Below are 21,854 nucleotides of genomic sequence, written 5' to 3' on the forward strand. Positions count from 1 at the left end.
TGTTGATAAGACCTTATTGAAGTGCAGTATAATGAGCATACGATAAAGTGTACAAATCTTAAGAGTACAGCTCTGTGAATTTTGACAAATGTATATACCCATGTAAACAATAAGGGGCTGGGGTTTTTATAATACATGGAATTTCTATCCTGATGATGTTCACCTTGGCATTGGAAGGTTGTATATTCGTCTAGCTGAGTGAATTACTATAAGACACTGCATCCAGGTCAAATGTGATGAAGATTTGGTGGTCTGAATCCAGGCAGTTGCCCTTTTGTCACATCTAGTGGACTTGGTTACTGCAAAGCTTCGTGGTGTTTATTTTTAACAAATTACTTTTTAAAATAGGTAATATGTGCACATAGTACAATTTTTTTTAATATATAACAAAAATGGAATCTCCTCGACAGTCCTTTCCCTCCTTGAAGGTAACCACTGTTAGTATTATTTGTGCCTCGTGTGGTCTTCAGAGAGAGAGAGAGAGTGTGTGTATGTGTACATGTGTGTGCAGGTGTGTGCACAGGGGGTGGGGGAGGTGGTTTCCTTTTTTAAGTCCCAAGTTCCTTCTTTGATCGCTAACTAAGAGTATCCTTCTCTGCCCTTCTCTTCATCCTCTAGGCTCTAGTCTAGGGCGCTTATGCAGAAACTTGGATCCTGCGGCCTCAGTAGGACTAGTTCCTGTTTGTCCTGTACCGTAAAGTTCATTCTCTGTATCTGTCATCTGGCTCAAAAGTGCGTGTTTCTCACAGGATTGGCCATGAATTGATAATTGTTGCAGCTGGGTTTTTTATGTTAGGCTCTCTACTTTTGATATATATATTTTAAATTTTCCATAATAAAATATTTTTTAAAATTCATTTTTCTTTAGTTCCTACAACACACCTGTCTGCTTAAGTTTTTTTTTAAATAATGCTTAATTGCAACTGAAAAGCAAACTATAGATGGCTCTTTAGACAGTCCCATCCCCACAGCCACCCAAATCAGACATTGAAAATTCCAGAGTGATCCACATGAACCAGGACAATTATTCACCTTCAGAAGCAATCTTTCTCTTTAAACGTAGGATTGACCTCAAATTTATTTTGAAAGGCTTCTCTGGTAGGCAAAATTTGATCGGATCTGTACACTAAGTTTTTTGGTTGGAGAGAAACCAAAGCTCTCATAGATGGCTTTCCTCGGCTGCTTCTCCTAGCTCTCTGCCTTATTTTGTACTCTTCTGTGGCAGGTGGATGAGGAGTTGGGTCTTCTCCAAATTAGAGCTCCGCAAAGATGCATAGTCCAGGGAAAGGAGTGAGGCTCCTGGTGTTTTCCATATGGTTTCCCTAGGGCCATTTTATCCTTGGTGTCCTTTCACGCTCTCTTCTTTGTCTTGCTGTAATCTAATCACCCAAGGCCTCTCCAGTCATCATTAAGCATATTCCCACTGGTCGGGGAGCTCCCTTTGAGCATCACTTTAGAGCAGCTGTCACATTTGAGCAGCATCTGCTTTCTGACAAGCTCAAAGACCGAATGAAGGAAGTCACTGAGTCTTTCCCAGTGAGAGTGGGTAACACAAGCAGCCTTTGGGACTGCGATCCAGAATATGCTGTGAGTTTGATGGCCTGGCAGCTTGTGTGTGTGGGGAGAGGGGGCGATTCCCAGATGGGGCAGGGGTCTTCGTGGTCACAGCCCTGTGGTCCGGCAGGGTTCTAAGGCTGGAATGGTTCCCTAAGCCTTTGGCTCCAGCCTTTTCTGGGGAGAGGAACAGAACGAAGCAAAATGCCTGGTGTGTTTTAAATAGATTCTGCTTGTTGCAGCCATAAGCCCAACAGCTTGGGAGGTGAGTGACCCTGCTAAGAGATTTCTGTTGGGCCCTTTCTCCGGCCCCCAGCCCCTCCTGCCCCTCCTCTCTGACCTGACTCTACTGGTGTGGGTCGTCCTCTCGCTGCTCTCCTGATGGTTTCTCTTCAGGCCTTTCTGATTTTAGTATTTGTTACACTTTTATTGGGTTTTGCTCTCTGCTTTTTCTTTCCCTGAAGCTGTTTTTCCTCATGCTCTGTATCTTTTCATCTCTTGCAGTCTGTGTCTACTCTACAAAGTGCACATCCCCATCTGCTGCTCCTTGTTTGACTGTATTGGCTTCTCAATTGTCCTCTTGCCCCCACCTTCCCACTGCCTGCGGGGGGACAACCCACCCCCACCTGGGTTTTGATGGCCCTGGAAAGAAGTTGGGTGCCGGGAATGTAAATGGAAGGTGGAGGAACCTACCTTGAGCAATTCCAGTTGTGGGGCAGATGACAGCTCCAGTCTGGGGGATGGGCCTTAAAGATGGCAGCTGTTTCTGGGCAATGTGACAGTTGCAATAGGTAAGCCAGAGGAGGAGGACTGAGAGAAATCAGAGGAGGGTGGGGGAAAGTAGGGGATACAGAAGTGATGGGCCAGCAGCCAGTCCAACCAGTGATAATCAGAAAAGGAGGCAGAAGAGTAAGGCCAGTGGAAGCTCAATGTCAGGAGGAAAGCTGAGGAGGAGCTGGCCCTGGGGGAGAAAACCAGGGGCGTGAGACCCTGCCAGAGAGGCTGTTGCCCAGCTCTGCGAAGTGTAGGCAGGCAGCGTTGGGGTAGAGCCAAGAGGAAAGGGAGCCTTAAAGACCCTTTTTCCCCACCCGTCTCCGGCCCTTTTGTTCTCTTTTCTTTCGTGTTCCTGTTCTCATGTTATATTAGCAGCAGAAAACAAAACAAAACAAAAGGCAGTCTGTCTTGGAAAGGGAATGGCAAGATCTGGAGAATTTAAAGCTGGATGCACTTCCCTCTTTGCTGAACTCTTAGGCCCCTTTGGCCATTTGGCTGCTGGAGTCCTGAGAGCCAGCCCCTTCCTGGAAAACCTTGAATGGAGTCCCTCTACCAGCTTGACAGCCCAGCCCGAATGCCAGTGGCAAGGGCAGCCAGCCACGGTGTGCGCCCACAGAACCCCTCTGGGCGCATGGGGCAGCCAGGAGAGCAGGGCTGTTGGCCATCCCAGCTGGAGGGCTGGGGCTCGTCTTAGGCAGGGTCTGGGCTGAGAGGTGGCTTCCATCATGTGATGTCAACCCATCATGGGCTCCTCCCCTAGGAACTGAGCTGCAGAGGCCTGTGGTAGAAGAAAGAGAAAGGAAAACTCTTGCTTAAAAAAATTTTAATTGAAGAGGTAATAAATGCATGTGGCAAAAAATTAAAAGGTACAAAAGAATTTACAATCAAAAGTCTACCACTCCTCTTCTCCTCAAGTTACCCTCCTCAGAGGTCCCTGGATGTTCCAATTTCTGGTACGTTCTTCCAATTTCTCCTTTTTAGGTCTGCCGTGATCCGGAAGTTTTCAGAGTCTTGATCAAATGGAATATTTTAAATCGTTTATATGTGTATATATGTATGTAATATGTGTGGAGAGATCAAATAATGATAAAGAAAATTATATCTCAGTTTATTGCCCGTAATTCTTGCTGGGCAGAGAATGGTTTAAGATATTATAATAAGTAAATAAATCCTAAAATGCTAGCACTAGAAAGGAGCTTCTAAGTCCTTTTGTAACGAAGTCCTCATTTTTATTTTTATTTTTTACTTTTTTTTTTTTTGATGAGGATTGGCCCTGAGCTAACATCTGTTGCCGATCTTCCTCTTTTTGCCTGAGAAAGGTTGTCACTGAGCTAACATCTGTGCCAATCTTCCTGTATTTTCTATGTGGGACACCGCCATGCCATGGCTTGATGAGCAGTGTGTAGGTCCATGCCTGGGATCCAAACCGCAAACCCCAGGCCGCCAAAGCAGAGTGTGCAAACTCAACCACTATGCCACTAGGCTGGCCCCCTACAGTCCTCATTTTAAACATGAGAAAGAGGCCCAGATAAGTGACACACACACACGCACTGGCAGAAGACGAAAATCGGTGTAGTCTGTCGATCCTACTGGGCCAGGCAGAGGCTATGAGAGGGCACAGTGTCACCCCTCTGCTGAAGACCCTGCACCGCTCAGACCTGCTGTCACCAGGGCAGAGGAGAGGCAGGCATTCTTTTGTTGGGCAGGAGGTAGAAATGCCTGCCTAGGCTAGAGTAAGAGGACAACATGTGTGTGGACACGGAGCAGGGCTGCCAAGTGAGAGCAAGGCCACGCCACCACGGAGCTGTGCCACCACTGGCTCCATGAGCACTGACAGCCCCAACTGTTTACACCACCTACCAGGAAGAGACACCCCAAGATTTATATGCTGACAAAACAGCAGGATAATTTTTAAAAATTCTCTCTGCTTTGACATCCGTTCCAGACGCTGTGAACAATTTCAGTGTCCAAGCCAGATTGAAGCACCTTTTGATGGCTTCAGAAGGTGGATTCAGTGAGATGGGACGTGTACAACTATAAACACTGGCTGGAAAAACCCTCAATTGCTTTGAAATGGTAAATTTCTAGGCCGTGTGGATCTGATATTACACACCTCCTCCATTAACAGCTTTTTCAATTATTTTGGCTGGTGAGGGAGTGGAAATTAGACTTCGAAATATATCAATGGATATTTTCGGCCTTGCTGAGAGCTTCAAAATATATACCAATCCTGGGAACATTTCCTTAATTTCCACTTCCCAGTTACTCAAGGAAAATGGAGGTATCAATTATAGGTACCATTAGATGGAAGGAAAGGCAGGACCGGGACCATGGCTCTCTTTTCAATTTAAATTCTCTCTGGTCTTATTGTCTGACCTCTTTTTGGACCAAAAATTTTTTTTTTTTTTAAAGATTGGCACCTGGGCTAACAACTGTTGCCAATCTTCTTTTTTTTTTAAGAATTGGCACCTGGGCTAACAACTGATGCCAATCTTTTTTTTTTTTTTTTCTGCTTTATCTCCCCAAACCCACCCTGTACACAGTTGTATATCTTAGTTGCAGGTCCTTCTAGTTGTGGGATGTGGGACGCCGCCTCAACGAGGCCTGACGAGCAGTGCCATGTCCGCGCCCAGGATCGGAACCCTGGGCCGCAGCAGCAGAGCGCGCGAAGTTGACCACTCGGCCACGGAGCTGACCCCTTTTTGGACCAAATTTTATTCCAGCCCCAGGTCTGGGAGTCCATCCTAACATGTACCAGATGATGAGGTCCTTGATAAAGAAATGAGTATTCCTAAGAGCTTGGGTCCTGGCACCATCCTGAATCGGGCATCTGATGGAGGCAGAAGAAGTGCCAGTTCTCTGTCTCTTGATCTTCGCCTGAGGGATCCAGAGGTCCTAATCTCTGATGCACACAGCCTCTCCCCCATGCCTAGGTGCTGGGTACTTGGGTGGCCACTTAGCAACGTCTTTGCCCCAATTCTATTTCTGGTTTTCTCATCTCCACCTGACTGGCCTCTTCCACTCCCCTTCCTGAGCACTGGACCTGGATTTACAGCTGCCTGCCTGGACAGACCACAGTGAACTCAAGTTCAGTTGAACATGCCCCCCAAATCTGCTCTTCCTCCTGTATTCTCCGTTTCAGTTAATGGTTACCTTACACCAAGGCGCTTGTCTCCTATGCAAGAAATTTACATGTTATTCTCAAATCCTTTCTGTCACCTCCACCTCCAACTGATCACCAGATCCTCTGAGTCTACCGTCTTTCTCTCCTGCTCCTGTATTACTGCCCTAATCCAGGCGCACCTCATTGCTTGCTTGGACTATTGTAATAAATACCATTGTGATCCCCTGCCACTAGTCTCCAGCCTCCTCACTCAAATTTATAACTGATCATGTCACTCTTTGTTTTAAAATCTTGAATGGTTCTCCGTGGCTTACCAAAATGTCAGACTTCTTACAAAGGCATAGAGGTGTCTGTAACTGGCCCATGCCTACCCCTCTGACCTCATTACCATCACCATCCCCTGGCCCATACGCATCAGACCACTCACCACTGCTGTGCTCCCGACACGTCCACATCTTAGGCCCTTCGTTTGCCTCGTCCTCTTCCACATCTTGCTCACCTTCTTATCCTTTAAGACTCAGCTCCCAGATGGCTTCTTACTTGTGAAAAAGCCTCCTTTGTGCCTCTGTGGAGCTCTATTATGTCATCTTGGGATGACTTAGGTGTATTTCCCCACTATCAGTTACTGGGCTTCTCAGAAGCTGGGATGGAGTTTTGTTTATTTTTGTGTCCCTGGAACCTAGCCTTGCATGGTAGGCATTCAAGAAGGAAAGGAAAGAAAGGGACTAGAAATAACCACCCCACTGGGCAAACAGGCTTTGGCTTCACTGTTCGTGCAGGCTCGTGGCATTTTCGTGGGACAGAACGAGGAGCAGCAGCAGCCTGCTGCCCTAGATACTTACTCATTTATTCATTGCACACATATTTACTAAGTGCCACCATAATGCTCAATACTGTGCTAGAAACTGGTGATACACAAAAGAAGGCTGCCAGGCCCTGCTCAGAGGAAATCCCACTCAAGGGCGAGAGGCATGTGACAGTCACTGGCCTGGCCTTTTGGGCCATCTGGTCTGCTCTGAGGACATTTGCCACCCAGCTCTCCAGAGGCCGTGGAGGAGGGGAAAGGATGAAGGAGAAGGCAGTGGAGGCCTTGCGGAGGGCTCTGCCTCTGGCCAATTCTGCTGACCAGCTGGCTTTATTTATGCATTTCTCCTTTGTAGGAATTCCTTGCTGTTAAGAAAAGCCATTTGACACATTTCTAATTAGCCCTCAGACCCTGCAGTCCTCTTATTCCCAAATGCAACAGCTGGGTCATTTCATGATCAGTAATAACATTTGTAGCTCCTGCAGTTATCCTTCAAAATCCAGGTCATTCCTCTTCTGACTTCTGATGGGACCACAGAGGACATTCTCACCCCCTCATTCTGGGGCAGAGGTTTGACCTCTGGCCCTGTGGTTGGGGGAGGAGCCAGCTGCTCCTGAGGAGGCCTGGTGAGGGGACCTGGGTTACTCACCACACTGGCCCACACTGACCCTAGATCCTCACTCCCTTTCTCTGGGTTCCAGTTCTGCACCCATCTCTCATCTATTAACTGTTCTAAGCACTGGGGAGACTGGTGAACGAAACATGCAAGGACCCTGCCCTCATGGCACTTACACTCCAGTGGCAGAAACTGATATAAAAAGCCACTGTTTGGGGGCCGGCCAGTGGCGCAGCGGTTAAGTGCGCACGTTCCACTTCGGCAGCCCGGGGTTCGCCCGTTCAGATCCCAGGTGCGGACATGGCACCGCTTGGCAAGCCATGCTCTGGCAGGCATCCCACATATAAAGTAGAGGAAGATGGGCGTGGATGTTAGCTCAGGGCCAGTCTTCCTCAGTAAAAAGAGGAGGATTGGCAACTGATGTTAGCTCAAGGCTAATCTTCCTCAAAAAAAAAAAAAAGCCACCGTTATCAGACAAATAGGAAAATGATGACTGCTAAGAAGACTCTGAGGTTGTTTCAAAGAGCCAGGTCCTTGCCTCGATTTATAATGGTTTATAGAAACTTCACTTATAAATAACTTTTCCTTAGATCCACTGGCGCATTAAGTACGGTCAGCTGGCAGTGGGTAGCATATGTGCCACTTGATGTCTGGGTGACCTCTGTGGACCTCGTTCTCTTCATCTGTGAAATGGAGATGGTCCTGCCTTCCTCACAGGATCATTGTATTCTGAGATTGTGTATCGGCACAGTGCCTGTTGCATGGTAATTTAAGTTCTATTCACCATCCCTGCTTCCTTTCCTGCTTAGAGCAGACATGGGGGTCTAATCAGTTCCCTTCACCCACTTTCCGGATCCCTGCTGCAGCTGCAGACAGGGCAAGAGGCTTCCAAGCTGACCCAGAGTCTCAAGAGTAAAGGGTATGCCAGCAAGAATGGATACCCTGGAGCCCTGCACTCTGCCTGTCCCCGCTCCCCACCTCCAGTCCACTCAGCAGAGGTTCTAGAAGAGGCAGCCACTCATTTATGGGGCAAGACAATCATCCTTGTTAGCCCTTGAATGTGGCTGAAGAGGCCAGTCTGAGCTCTGTTCTCCTTGGCAGCTCTGAGGAGCAATCCCCTGTGTATGCCCTGGGCAGTCCCCCTTCCCCCTGCACCAGCAGCGTGCCTGTGAGTGGGCCTCCAGGGGCCTGGGGCGGTTACCATGCACTGGATTTTACATGCTTGGTTTCATGCTACCCTTCTCAACAATGCTGCAAGTTAAGGGCTGTCAATGCCTCATTTTACACTTGAGGAAAGTGAGGCTAAGAGAGGGTAAGAATTTGCCCAAGCCACTCTCCTAATGTGTGACAGAACCAGCATTTGAATTCAGGTTGTCCAACTCCAGAGCTAAGGTCTTACACCGAGCTGTACCCTTTCTTTCCAGTTAGCCACCCCATCCCCAGAACCCCCACAGCAAATGCACAGGGCCAGAGAGTTTCCTCTGGCCTCTGGGAGCGCCTGGGGCACATGGCACTTTGGCCAGCTTACCTGAGTGCTGGCTTCGACAGCTTTAACGGAGAAGGGGACCATGTCTGAAACCTATGCCACACGAGAGAAAAGGCCCAGGGAACTGGAAGTCCACAATGGCACAGTTGGAGGGATCTCAGTGTTGTCTCTTTGCGTCCCTCCTTGTACAGAGGAGAACACAGAGGCCCAGAAGGTAAGTGAGGTCCCTGCATACAGAACTTCTGTCCACCCTGCAGACTGCCCCGTGGCCTCAAGCCCTGCACCAGTGCCCGGACACTGGCGTGAAAAAGAAACTTAGACGCAGCCCGCCACTTCCCTGCTGTCTGACTCTCAGCAAGCGAGGCTTCACTGGACCTCGGAGACCTCGTCTGCAGGCTGTGGGCGCTTTAGAGACAATGTGTGTGAGATGCCGGCACAGCAGCTGGCACCTGCGAGGGACTCAGTGAACTGTAGCTATTATCATCACTCTTGTTGTTTTCGAAGTTTGATGAATGTTAGGCAACACGAAGTCTCTTAGGTGTCGCTTTGATTCTATGGTTCTGCTGGAATCCATTCCTAGGACCAGAGAGGAAACAATGTTCACTGTCATCGCTGAATGCTGAAATCCATCTCCGGGAAGGCTGAGGCTCAGCTCTGCACCTATTTGGGATTAGAATCTGGAAGAAAAACCATGGGTTGTAGCCGAGGTAGCAGCTGCTGGTTCCTGGCTCTTCCCGTCTGCCTGAGGCTGGAGCCCTCCTCCTGGAGCCATCAGAAACCCTGGTTTCAGTTGGCATGGCCCAGCTTCACCACTCATGCTTAGGGGTGAATTTGGAGCCTCTCCTCAGGGGTTGATGTGATGTCTTTGGATCCCACATCCTCTCACCTGGTTCTCTCAAGACCAAAGGCAAGCAGGCCCGCATAGATCAGGCTGGGATAAGGGGAGCAGCCTATGGCAACAGAGGGCCATTCCCCAAGTCTTTCCACTGGCTGACCTGAGAGCCTGTGTGGCTGGGGGGACACCAGGAGGGCAGGCCCCTTACATTTCCTTGTTGTCTGGAGGTGCCTGTGAGGCCTGACTGCTAAGGAGCAAGGTCTTCCGGCCTCCCCCAGAGGACGTGACCCCAGGGTTCGCCTCATGTTTCCTGTGGAAACTAGGCAGTGGCTTGATGGTGGTTTTCTCCATCTATGCAAATGAACCCTGGCCCTGACTGAAGTCTAATTAAACTTCCCAGGCAAGAGAGACCTGGGACAGCAAGGCTGGCCCGCTGCTCAAGGGCCATGGCATCTCGTCACCCATCTCCTATTTTTCCTGACTGCCACACAGCTCATGCCTCAGATTCCCTGCTTTTACAGATGGCTTCGTGAGACCCTCTTTTATGCATTCCCTTCTTTCTAGGGCCACCTTCTTGGTAGGGCTATTTTTGCACTTGCCTAGGTGTCCTTGTGGTTAGTTTTCTGAGGGAGGAAGAGGGGACTGCACTTGCAAGGATGACCTTTCTGTAGCAAAAGGCTCATTAAGGTTTTCTTTCTTCATTTCACTTCCCTCCAACAGAAATATATTGAGCATCTATTAGATGTGTGGTTCAGCGAGTGCTGGAGAAACGGGGGTGGGGTGGGGAATGAATGGTGCTGTTGGGGGTGGTTGTGGGAGGGCATGAGCTGTGACCTCATGTCTCTCTGATTCCGGAGGCGGCTTCATTTAGAGGCCAGACCCTACGTAGGCCTTCAGATGAGCCAGCGTCCAGTAGCACTAGCAGGAAGCAAACTCCCTGCCAACTCTGGCCCTGGCATTCAAGGGCCTCCTGAGTCCAGAGTCCCCCAGCATGGCCAACTTCAACTCCCACCAAGTCCTTCCCAGCATCCTGGGCCCCAGCAATGCCAGGCAGCTCTCTTCCTGAACACAAGTACATACTTCCATCCTCTGGACCTTTTTTTAAAAAAAATTCTTGCCGGCCAGCCCGGTGGCACAGCGGTTAAGTGTGCACATTCCGCTTCCGTGCCCGGGGTTCTCCGGTTTGTCTGGTTCAGATCCCCGGTGCGGACATGGCACCACTTGGCACACCATGTTGTTGTAGGCATCCCACATATAAAGTAGAGGAAGATGGGCATGGATGTTAGGTCAGGGCCAGGTTTCCTCAGCAGAAAGAGGAGGATTGGCAGCAGTTAGCTCAGGGTGAATCTTCCTCAAAAAAATAAATAAATAAAAAAATTTTTTTGCTGAGGAGGATTCGCCCTGACCTAACATCTGAGACAATCTTCCTTATTTTATACGTGGGTCACCGCCACAGCATGGCTGACGAGTGGTGTAGATCCATGCCTGGAATCCCAACCCTCGAACCTCAGTCGCTGAAGCAGAGCGGGACCAACTTAACCACTACATCTGCCACGGGGTGCCGGGGCCCCCCCTCTTCTGGACCCTGCTCTGGTTATTCATGCAGCTGATACCCTGCCCTGCCCGCCCCCTTCCCTGCCTTTTAAGAATCTACTCAAAAGATTTATCCACCTTCTGTGAGAAGCCTTCCCTAAGACCCCCTTGCAATGCATTCTTTCTTCCCCTGTGATCCCTGCTTCATTTATTGAGCATCTATGCACTGAGTGTCTTCTCTGTGCCTGACCTGTGGGGGCCTCCTAGAACTAATTTAGCCCACAAGCCTGCTGTCCCGAGTGAGAGTAGTTCACACCCATTCTCAGCGCCTCCAGGGCTGGGGCAGACTCCCAATGGTTTCTCTGTCTTTGTCTCTCCCCACAGTGTTTTGCACTTAGTCGAAAGTGTCAGATGGAGAGACGGTTCTAGACTGGGCTCTGCCCATTAATTAGTCGTGTGGCCTCGGGCGACTCTTCCAGCCTCTCTGGCCTCCCTTCCTCCTGATGAAATGGTTATGATGATACCTCAGAGTTGTCCAGGGGACAATGAGGAGGGATACAGGGAAGCGTCATGAAAGCTGGGAGCCCCAGGCCAATGGAAGACGGAGGGGTGGTGTACCCCATTCTCCTTGCACAGGCAGTGAAACGGCGTCGCCTCTCCTTCGCTCTCTTCGAATGTCAAGTGCACCAGCTTCCAATGTCTCCTCGGGCGTCTCGGAATCCTAGGCTGCAGAGAATTCCGGTGCAAACTCCAGACTCCTCCTGCCCTGCCATCCCTTCCCAAGGACTCGCCGAGCACACCTTAAACCCCGCGCCAGAGCGTAGTTCAGAGCGCAGCCCAGAACTGCAGCTCCGCGGCGCGGGCCAGGGTCGGGGTCGCGCATCTCCAGCCGGTGACTCAGGGCCACTCGGTCCGGGGTTGGGTGGAGGTAGGCGGGACCGACCAGGGCCGCGCGGGGGCAGCCGCCGGTCGCTCGGTTGCCGAGCGGTGGGAGCCGAGACTGGCTCTGGCCCGTCGCCATTCCGCCGCGGGCGCCGGCCTCGCCGGGCCTTCCTCCCGCGCCGCTCCGCACCCGCCGCGCTCCTCTCCGGTGCGCGGCGGCCCGGGCGCCCGGAGGGGCTGGAGCGCGGGGCGGGCTCTGCGCGCGAATGAATGGGCGCCCGAGGGACGCGCGCGCTTGGGGCTGAAGGGCATTAGGACCGCGAGGATCGCTGCACGCTCCTGTCTCTCCCTGTCACCCCCCCACCCCCACCTCTCTCCTTTTTCTGCTCTGCAGGACTGAGCAGCCAGGCGCGAGCGAAAACAAACAGCTGGGGCTGCGAGCGCCCCCGCCCCGGCCCGGAGAGCACGCCGGCCCGGGCCCCCACTTAGGGCGCCCACCCGCCCACCATGAGGAAGATCCGCGCCAATGCCATCGCCATCCTGACCGTAGCCTGGATCCTGGGCACTTTCTACTACTTATGGCAGGACAACCGAGCCCACGCAGCATCCTCCGGCGGCCGAGGCGCGCAGAGGGCCGGTGGGAGGCCGGAGCAGCTCCGCGAGGACCGCACCATCCCGCTCATTGTGAGTACGCCCCGCGCTCCGGGCGGCCGGCCCGGGAGCCGCGGCGCGCATCCTAGCCCCGCGCGGCTGCGGAGGGCGCGGGGCCCGGCCGGGGGCTGCGTGCCCGCCGCGCCCTGCTGGCTTTGTATATGTTGGAGCATTCCTGCCCGTTGTTATGGCAACCTCGGTCGGGCTAGCGGGCCGGGGCGCACGGATGGAGGGAGGGTGACAGCGGGTGGGGGCTGGGAGAAAGTGCTGCAAGTTTGGTGGGCCCGGCGTGCGCTCGCGACTGGGAACGTGGCGGCTCTCGGCACTGCGCCGCGGGGTCGGGGGCCGGGGGCTGCCCGCGCCTCGCCCGCCCGGGAAGGCGACTGGACCTTGCGCGCAGCGAGCGGGCGATGGGAACCGCGCGCGAGTGAGCGCGTAGGTGGCCGTGCGCACCCCCTCTCCAGCCTCCTCAGGGCAAAGGACGTGGGGTGGGGGCTCTGGGTAAGGCAGGGTCGCTAGAGGCTGCGCCCAGCTTTGCGTCCACTTCTCAGCCCGGGTCAACCTGAACCTGCTTCTTTGGCACGGAGAACTCCACACTAACACCTCACGAGGTTCTCTGGGTTCGGGAAAGGTCTCGTCCTATGCGCGCCCCTCACCGCAACAATAGGGTCCGTCATGACGAGTGGACAGCGTCTGTGCCCGGGCTCGGAGATCCCTCTCACGATGTCAGCCCCGCGACGTCAATGCGAGAGAGGAAACAAAACCCGCGAGCCCGGCGGGGGCCTCGGCGGGGCTGCGGGGGCCCAAGGCGCTCCTGGGACCCGGGCTGGGGCGTGCGGAGCCCCCGCCGCCCTGCAGAGGGCGTTCCTGTCGCAGCCTCCGCCCGGCCCCGAGTGACAGCTGTGTGTGGTAGGGGCACCTGTTGAGGCGGGAGGCTCTGGGACCCGCCGAGAGGTGCGCTCCTGCGGGCCGCGTTCTTCCGACGGGGGCGGGTAATGGGCGAGAGCCTTGGGCGACCGTCGGGACGAACTGCTGAGCGTGGGCTGGACGATCGAGAGGAAGGAGAGCAAGGCGTGGGGCCGGGGATGGGCGGGCAGCAGGGTGGCCATCCTGACGTGAGAAGATCCGGGCCTGGGGAGGTGCGGGGTCAGGAGGGCCACGGCTTGAGGGCTGGAGAACCTGAGATGGAATTTGCACAAAGGCAGCTGAGCCCCAGGACTATGGGGCGGGGGGAGGGAGGGGAGGGAGGGTAGGGAGGGTCGTGGAGGACGTGCTTTCTTATTCCCATCCTGCCCCGGATTCCGTGTCTTGTCACCCACCCAGGAAGAAGTGAAAATCCCCTGCAAAGGGACCACATTTCCTGGCTCTGCCTGAGGAGAGCTTGGAGTTTGTGGGTTTTCCTCCAGCCCCCTCCCCCAATTCCCAGATCCCTGTCTAGTTGAAGTCTCTGGGGAGGAACCTGATTAGGTAGGGTGTTCCCTCCTGGGCTGAGGGTCCCTGTCACTAGGATGCTCTTTCCAAAGCACTTGTGGATGGCTGGACAGAGAGGCTGCTGAGGAAAAAGCCTCTTGTGTAGAGACCCCAGAGCGGTGGGGTCTGGGTGGACTGACAGACTGGAGTCCGGAACCAGCCAAACCGGTAGTGGCCCCAGACCCCCAGGGAGCTTCCACACCCTGGACTCCTTCAAGCTGCCCTGTTCTTACACCCTGAGAGGGCCAGCCCTGGTCTCAGGGTGGGTGGGCCTGGGGAAGCAGGGGAAAGGCAGGCTGGCCAGATGTTCTGTCCTTCCCTGTGGTGACTGATGGGAGGAGGGTCTGAGCTGGAAGAGGAGGAGGAGGGGAAAGAGGAGGGGATGGGAGGGAAGAGAGCACAGGGATCCTGCTGCTTAGCGCCGAGGCTGGGTCTCATCATGTTTGCCTCTGCTTCAGAATCCTGACCTTGCTCTGGGACCTCTCCAGTGTCCTCTGAGACCAGCCAAGAAGGCCGCTCAGACTGAGAGCCCCAGCATGGTGTGGGGTCATGTGGGATGCGTGTGACAGTCGTTTTTCAACATCCTCTGGCCCTCTCCTTGTTCCCATGGGGTCTGACTTGCTGCTCATTAGAAGAGGTCTGTGCACTGGAAGCCCAGTTTAAAGTGGGAAGGAGTATCAGGGAGATCCCTGGGAGCTGGGGAGTGGAGGTGCAGGAAGAGGGGGAGAATGGAAGTTTCTGGGGCGTGAGCCACAGAGCCTTCTCTAGCCACTCAGGGGCATAGCCAGTTCCCTCTCTGTTCTTAAGCTTTAGTCCTGGGTGTCTGTTCTGTGGGTGCTGGACCCAGGCACACACCACCTTTGCCACTGCCTTGCGTTGTATTCCTATCTTCCAAGGTCTTTCACTTCAGCGGATTCTCAGTCATCTACCCTGTCTCCTTGTTGAATGTAAGCTGTCACCCAGGGACTGTGTGGGAAGCTTCTTGCCAGCAAGACTTAGTAAGTACTTGTTAGATGAGTGAAGTAGGATTTCTGCTCATCTCTGGGGGCAGTCCAAGCTTCATATCCTCCTAACATTTTATTCCCAGCTCCAACCTGACTATAACTAAGGAGACAGAGGAATGCATGTATAGCTTCTCCAGGAGTTAAACTCTTTGTTCAACTTAAAAGGGGCAGGTGCAGCTGAGGATTTGCTTTCTCCCTAAAATCCGTGGTTCTCCTCTCACTGGTCTTCCTGCCGTTCCAAAACATGTCTCTGTCTAGTTGGGCCAGGACGCTGCATGTGGATTTTCAGATTCTTAGGGAATGATGTGGCCAGCCCTGCTGACAGAGGCTGAGAAAATTCAGACAAGCGTCGTCACTCCCCTGGGGAATCAGAGAGCTGAGCTGGAAAAGGGAGGGTCTATACAACGGCCTGGGCCAGGAGGCAGCCCGGCCTTCACAACGTCTGGGCCATTTGAAGCCAGCCAAGTTGCTCCTGGACCTTGGAGGTGCTTATTTGGCATTGTGGGGTGTCGGCATGACAACCGTATGGCCCAGATTTCTCAGGGAGGTCCTGATTTTTAATATTCTGTCCTGCTGTCAGCCCATGTGTCACAAATTGTGATGTGAAAAATTGGTAATGGAATCTGTAGCACTAAAGGGAGATGCTGACTCCATCCCTAAATGGCTGCGTACGATGTGGCAGCTTTTGTGATTTTTCCATGCTGTACTTTACGGGCAAGGCAGTGGATTTGGGGACATCCGCTCGAATCTCCATCGATGCACGCTGCCACTGGACGCAGCTACAGCAGGAAGTGGAGCAGACGCGGCTGGCCTTCCGTCTCCAGGCCTCACAGTTGGGAAGAACATTGGTGAATGGTCTGGTCCCCAGGTTTTCCACGTGCTAATTCTGCTAATTCTCTAACAGGCATAGGTGGGATGCTAGAGTGTTACACGGAATTTCACTTTATCGACATATTTGTAAAAGACTATCCATATGGGTATTTTCAGGTCAGATGTAGTTGTTTGCAACATCATCTATTTGGAACCATGGAAGTTTTAGGCAAGAGTTTTCCTAAACTGGAGTTTCTTATCCTATAATCGAGATACTGCTGAGTGACCGTGGGCAAAATACTTACACCTCTGGACCTTGATTATTTTATGTGTTAAATTTGGGTTAAATGATTTGTAAGGTTCGTTAATCCTTAGATAAGCTGATGATAGCTTCATTTCTGGAAGAGAATACATGGCTTTCTGGGAGCTCTCCTGGAGGGTGCCCTGAGGTTCGTTGCTTAGGGAGGGCACGGCCCTGTTAGGAGAAGGTCCCGCAGGACTCTCACGGCCTCGCAGGCGTCCCCGTTGTCTAGCAGAAGGAAACACAGAGAATGGCTTTTCGGTGCTGTGCTCTGAGGGCAGAGGCTTCACTCAGATCTGGATGAGTTTATATTTTATTTATAATGTATGCATTTTGGAACTCTGGGAATATGATTTGCCTAAATGACAGAAAATGATTTTGTGTTTAATTTGTCTAGGTGCCATACACAGGAAAGAGGGTGGGGAGGGAGAGGCACAAACACCAACAGTTCCCTTCCCAAAATGTTCTGATTGAAAGGGGCTGATTTCTCATCACTGGGGTCCCATCCTGGGTCATATTGAGACCTGTCCGTAGGACTTGGGGACAGCGCAGAAGCACCAAGACTAGTGAGGGCCCTGACAGCCCAAGAGTCACCTCCCCGGGAGGCCTGACACCCAAGGGCACAGGACTAGTTGCAGTGCTGCTCATTGTCCCGATGGGTCCTTCCTCTCCCCCTGAGGGCGCTGGGCCTGGCTTTCCTCTCTGGTGGCAGCGTCTGTCGGCTCTGAGGGCAGGGGAAGCCCTTGGGTCTGGAAGCACCATTTAGGTGGATGTGGCGGGGTGCTGATAGGCAAGTGGGCCGATTGCCCGGGGACGGGAAGGTCTGGCTGTAATGGGGGAACCGCCCTGGGTTCAGAGGCGAGCCTGAAGCAGAGCAGTTTGGTACAGTTAGAAGATTGAAGGTTTATGCCCTGTCTGCTTCCTGAGGAGACTGAAACACCTTCCCCGTGAACAGGGGAGCAAAGACACAAGGTAGAGACCCAAGGTTTCCGGAAAGGAGCAGGAGCACAGCTTTCAGACGTGAGTCAATGAGGATTACGCCTGGGCGGTGGTTGATTCCCTAAATCAGATGCGTGATGCGGTCACAGACGTGTGCAGCCCGCTCTGGAAACGGTTTCGAGTGGCTTAGTCTCTCTGCTCTGAACGCTTGTGGTCTCTGATCTGCGCTCGTCTGACCTCCGGGATCGCGGTCACCTCTGTTATAGCTCCGGTGGCTGTGTTCACTGATGCTGCGATGGGTGTTAGGTGTTTTACAAGCTTTAGCTCTGAATCCCCTTTGAATTCCCTCAACAGCCTAGTGAGTTGGGTGCCATTATCAGGTTCAGTTAACTTGGGTAAACTGAGGCTTAGAGAGAGTCAGTGACCTACCCATGATCTGGCAACTAGGAAGTGCCTTTGAAACCAGGTACCCCTGCCTCTGGAGCGGGTGCTCCTGTCTTCTTTTCCTGAAGCGTCCTTCAAGGCAAGATGCAGTCGGACACAGCAGCTTGTTTCCTGGAGCGTGTAGATTGGCACCGTGCTTTATATTCACTCCGTAAACATCTGTTGGGGAAAAAAATGCAAAAACCATACAGAACAAAATGTTAGCAATAGGGAAGTAGGATTATGGGTAATCCCCCTTCCAATCTTTTGGCTCTTTCCGACGTTTTCTGTAATAAACATTTATTAATGATATAATGATAAAGCCAACCAAGATAATTTTAAAAAATCTTCGATGACTGAACAAAATCACTCGACTCATCAATGAAAGCGTAAAGTTCTTAACCATGTCTCACACTTCTGAATCCACCGTCAAGGCTTAGCATCTTGCCCACAGAAAAGGAGACTTATTTGAATTATTCTGGAGGGTTCCGAGGAATAGAACCGGGACCAGTGGGTCAGAGTTGCAGCAAGAGAGATTTCTTTCAAGAGAAGGAAAACTTTCTCACTGAACTGTCCATCACTGGATTTGCCCAAAGGCCACCCCGCTCCCTGTCAGCAGGTCAGCTTCCTTCCGACAGCAGTGGGGAGGGGAGAAAAAGGCTTGTGGTGCTGCCTGTCTCCTACGGTGTCAGGCAGCTCTGTAGCAGAGTTTGAAATAGGGTCCAGTTGTTGCACCACAAGAGACCTGGCGCTCTGGGGAGGAGGGCTGGCTGAACACACCAAGGCCAGGGAGGAGGTGACTGAAGGAAACCCGTTACTGCTGCTATGCTGTCCCCTCCCTGTTCCTTCGGAGCTGCCAAGCAGGGAAGGAGAGGGGCCAAGGCTGGTCAGAGGCAAAGCCACAGAGTTTGAAGCGCTGCTCCTGAGGATCTTTCCTGCTCCTCAGAGGGAGGTCCACAAAGGTTCTTCTCCCCGACTGAGGCCCCTTGAGTCTCACTTTCCCATCTGCCACTTCGATTTCCCTGATCCAACCTGAGGAGCGTTTACAGGTGGCTGTCCTGTCTCCCAGGGCCCTGCCCATTGCTTCCCAGGGCGGCACCGGCTGGCAGTGCACCTAAGCGGTGTGTTTATGAGGAGGCCGAAGCCCAGGCCTGCCTGTCCCCCACACCCTGAATTTCAACCACACCCTTCAACAATGTCTGGCTAGAGACAGAATGGCTACCCGGAGGACTTTTGTGAACCTTTCAGAACGGGCAGGAGTGGCAGGCCGGGAGTATTTTGGGAAAGATGGGGCAAATGGAAGAACCTCTTCAATTATACTCTGTAGGCCAGATAAGGCTCAGGCCACATTTGGGGAGTCACTGAGTTGAGTCTGCCCCATGTGTGGCCTTTCCACTTTTCTGGACCCATTAGAAAGGGCTTTGAGTTTAGCTTAAGAACACAACTGCCTCTTTCCTGCCATTCCATGAAGTGAGTGTGGCTCAGTGTAGACCAGGGACAGCATTGTCTCAGAGCTCGGGGAGGGGGGCGGGTGACATCTCTTAACACACTCAGAGTTGTGAGACTTGTCATTATGGGATTCCCCTGGGCCCTAGCTAGGCCAGGACCAGGCAGAACAGAGGGGTCCAGGATGGAAACAGATGTCAGCTGCCAGGGATAAGGGTGTGAGGGGATAGAGAGAGAAGGTGGAATGAAGGCCAAGTGACCCCATGTCTAGGCTCAGCCCTGCCCCTAAGGGGCTATGCTTCCTTACGTGAGTCGCTTCTACTCTCTGTGCTTTAGTTTCCTTATCTGTCAGATGAGGGTTGAACTACAGGATCTCTGAGATCCCTCTCAGCTCAAACCATCTTTGACTTTGTTGACCTGCTCCTGCAAAAGTGAGGTGACCCCAAGCCAATGCTCAAGGTCTAACAGTGCTTGGATTAAGGAGAACAAGGCCAGAGCGTGAGGTGTATGACGACCCAGACCCCTTGTGTTCAGAAGAGTGTGAAACCTTAGAATTCTCATAAGAAGTAAACTGGACCCACTGCTCCCCATTCTCTTCTCGTGAGACACTGTCCGATGGAGCTACGCAGAGCCCCTTCTGCTGATCTGGAAGCTTAAGGTATTTGTGAGTGTGTCTGGGGATGCACACAGACACATTGTAGGAGTGTCTATGGGGGGTACTTCAGACTTCTCAACAGTCTAGGAAGACCAGAAGGACGCTACAAAGACCCCTGAGCAGAGAATTAATAGTCACACACCCTTGGATTTCTGCAGAAGACAGGCAAGGACTTGCCCTTAGGCCACAGCCTGAATTAACATTGTAAAAATCAGGTGAAGGAGTTCAGGAGCTTGGCCATCTGCTGGCGACCTTTAGCCTTTCCTAGGTTACAACAGAGCAGATTAGGAGAAGCGAGATGAAGGGACCTGTTAGGAGCTGCTGGTACACTGAGAAGTGACAATTGACAGCTAAGGACCAACCAGAAAGGGCTGGGTGAGGTTGGAGCAGTCCCCTCCCACACGCACACAATGGTTAGAAGTGCCAAAGGCATCATTTATTCATTGCTTACAATTAGTTACTGAACACCTACTATGTACCAGGACTGTAACAAAATAGGAAAAATCCTTGCTCTCAAGGAGCTCACATCCTGGTGGGGGAGACAGATCATAAACAGATAAATATACAATGTATTAGGTGGTGGCAAATACTATGAAAATAAAATAAAGCAGCAAAAGGGGAGAGAAAGAGGAAAGAAGGATGGCCATGAAAGGCCTCTCAGATAGGATTGAGCTGTGGCATGAATGGAAAGAGTGAGCCATGCAGGCATCCAGGGAGAGAGTGTTCCATGCAGCCAAGGCCCAGGGCAGCATCTCTACAGGGTGTGTGCTCAGTGCACTTGGCTGAGGCAGCCTAAGCAAGAGTCTAAGTGGCCAAAAGTGCAAGTCCAGATCATTAGCCCTTGGAGGCTGTGGTAAATCACGCTCAGAAACACGTCCTGAGTCATCAGGAAGTGATAAATTACATTCAGCGCCCGGGCTTGGTACGTCAGGGAACTATGTCATTCAGTTCAGAAAAATTTTCCAGTAATATGATCAACTATGTTAGTAAGTGTTGGTTCTTAAAGAGGTAAACCTAAGTTCTTTGAAAAATATTCTATGGCTGGAACACTTCATTTCCTTATGATGTGAGATCAATGAGGTACTTTGTGTGTGTGTGTGTGTGTGGTGTGTGAGGCTGGTGAGGGGGAGTGGAAGGTTCTGGTGCCTGAAGAGATTTAAAAGACAAAAGATAATGGGGCCCTTGTGAAAATTCTAGAAGGGGGTCTGGCAGCGGAGGGTCTGTGTCCCGAGGGAGAGTTTTGTGTGAGAAGGACAATTCCTGTCTGTGGTGCCTGATCAAGTCCCCTGGGTTTCCTCGCCTGGTTCCCTGTGCATTTGGGATTCTGGAAAGGATATTTCCTGGTAATGCGGGAACTTGGGCCCTTCCCTGTCCCCATCGCAGGTTCCCCTTGGGTACAAGCAGACTCCTGCAGGCTGAAGTATCTTCGTCCTCCCTCAGACACTGAGGAGGGCACCTGTGCCTGGGTGGGCACCTGAGGCCTGGCAGGATCAAGGATCCCACACAGCTATTTTTCGGGCAGGTCGATGAAAGGGGCTGCTTTCAGGAGACAGGGCGCTCTGCCAGGGCCCATCTGAGGCTGTGTCCACTGCCATTCAAGTGGTTTCCCCAGGGCCCGGGTGACCGGTCCGATAGGGCTTCCTGTGTCCCCGGCAAGCTGCAGGCACTCTGTTTTTGTGGTTCAGGTCACACACACTCAATTCCAAACCCCTGTCAGTCATGCCCTTTTAGACACTGCTTCTCAGAGTTCAGATTTTCATCCCTTTATCTTCTCACAGCAGCTCTGGCTTTTAGCTTCTTTAAACAAACTGTTGGGGAGGGCTTCTGACATTTCAAGGTCTTTCATTTCACAGGGGTCTGACCTTGGGATGCCACAGTCGGAGGGACCCATGTGGCCTTCCAAAGCGGCGCCTCACAAGGCTGTGATCAGATTTTTCCGCTTGGAAACCATCTTTTTACTCCCTGTGAAATCCCTCACTCGGGGCTCATGGGGAGTATGGGAGGCTGGGGGCATTATCCAGTGTTTGGGGTAGAGCCCAGGCTGAAGCTGGGGGAGAAAGAACGTGTGATCGATTAGTGATGTCTGCTGTGGTGCTGGAGTCTCAAAGGAGTGAAGTGGCAGGACTGAGCCACACCCCCAAGTAGTTCACCCACCTGAGGCCAGAGGAAGAAAGAGAAGCAAGGGACGGAGCACACACACTGCAGGAGCCATCGAAACCAAGGTGGGTTCCCTCCTGGCAAGTTCAGTCCGACTCTCCACCAGAAGTAGTTGTCTCACAAAGTGAGGTGTATTTGCAGCAAATAGGAGACCATGCAGAATCATTTCCAGTCATGGTGTTCCCAAACGAAGGGAAGCAAGGACACTTATTTCAGGTGGGTAATGAATATTCAAAAGGGAGAGGTGGGTATTCGCTTGCGCAGGCTCAGTTGGAAAACATGCTTCCACAGACACTGCAGGTTATGGTTATGAGGCCTAAGCTCCTCCTGGAGAGATCTTAGCATTAAAAAGGAGGCCAGCATCTTAGGCACAGCTCTGTGGTGAGGCT

General features: G+C 52.2%; 1 protein-coding gene and 1 long non-coding RNA gene across 3 annotated transcripts in view; one reads left to right on the top strand and one right to left on the bottom strand.

The window, feature by feature from the left end:
• Positions 1–1,046: 1,046 nt before the first annotated feature.
• Positions 1,047–11,192, bottom strand: LOC139079391 (uncharacterized). The gene is made up of 3 exons (XR_011532997.1): positions 8,402–11,192; positions 2,248–3,106; positions 1,047–1,731 (listed from the first exon to the last, which is right to left on the bottom strand). It is a non-coding gene; the product is annotated as an uncharacterized lncRNA (long non-coding RNA).
• GALNT16 (polypeptide N-acetylgalactosaminyltransferase 16) overlaps positions 11,046–21,854 on the top strand; it is an 87,720-nt gene continuing 76,911 nt past the window's right edge. The window contains exons 1-2 of one of the 2 annotated variants that reach the window (XM_070594135.1): positions 11,046–11,655; positions 12,004–12,293. In XM_070594135.1, coding sequence (XP_070450236.1) covers positions 12,117–12,293 — 177 coding nt within the window. In that variant the 5' untranslated portion in view covers positions 11,046–11,655; positions 12,004–12,116. The other variant, XM_070594134.1, reaches the window with a different exon arrangement.

Source organism: Equus przewalskii, chromosome 25 (assembly GCF_037783145.1).
Source record: "Equus przewalskii isolate Varuska chromosome 25, EquPr2, whole genome shotgun sequence".
NCBI lineage: Eukaryota > Metazoa > Chordata > Mammalia > Perissodactyla > Equidae > Equus > Equus przewalskii.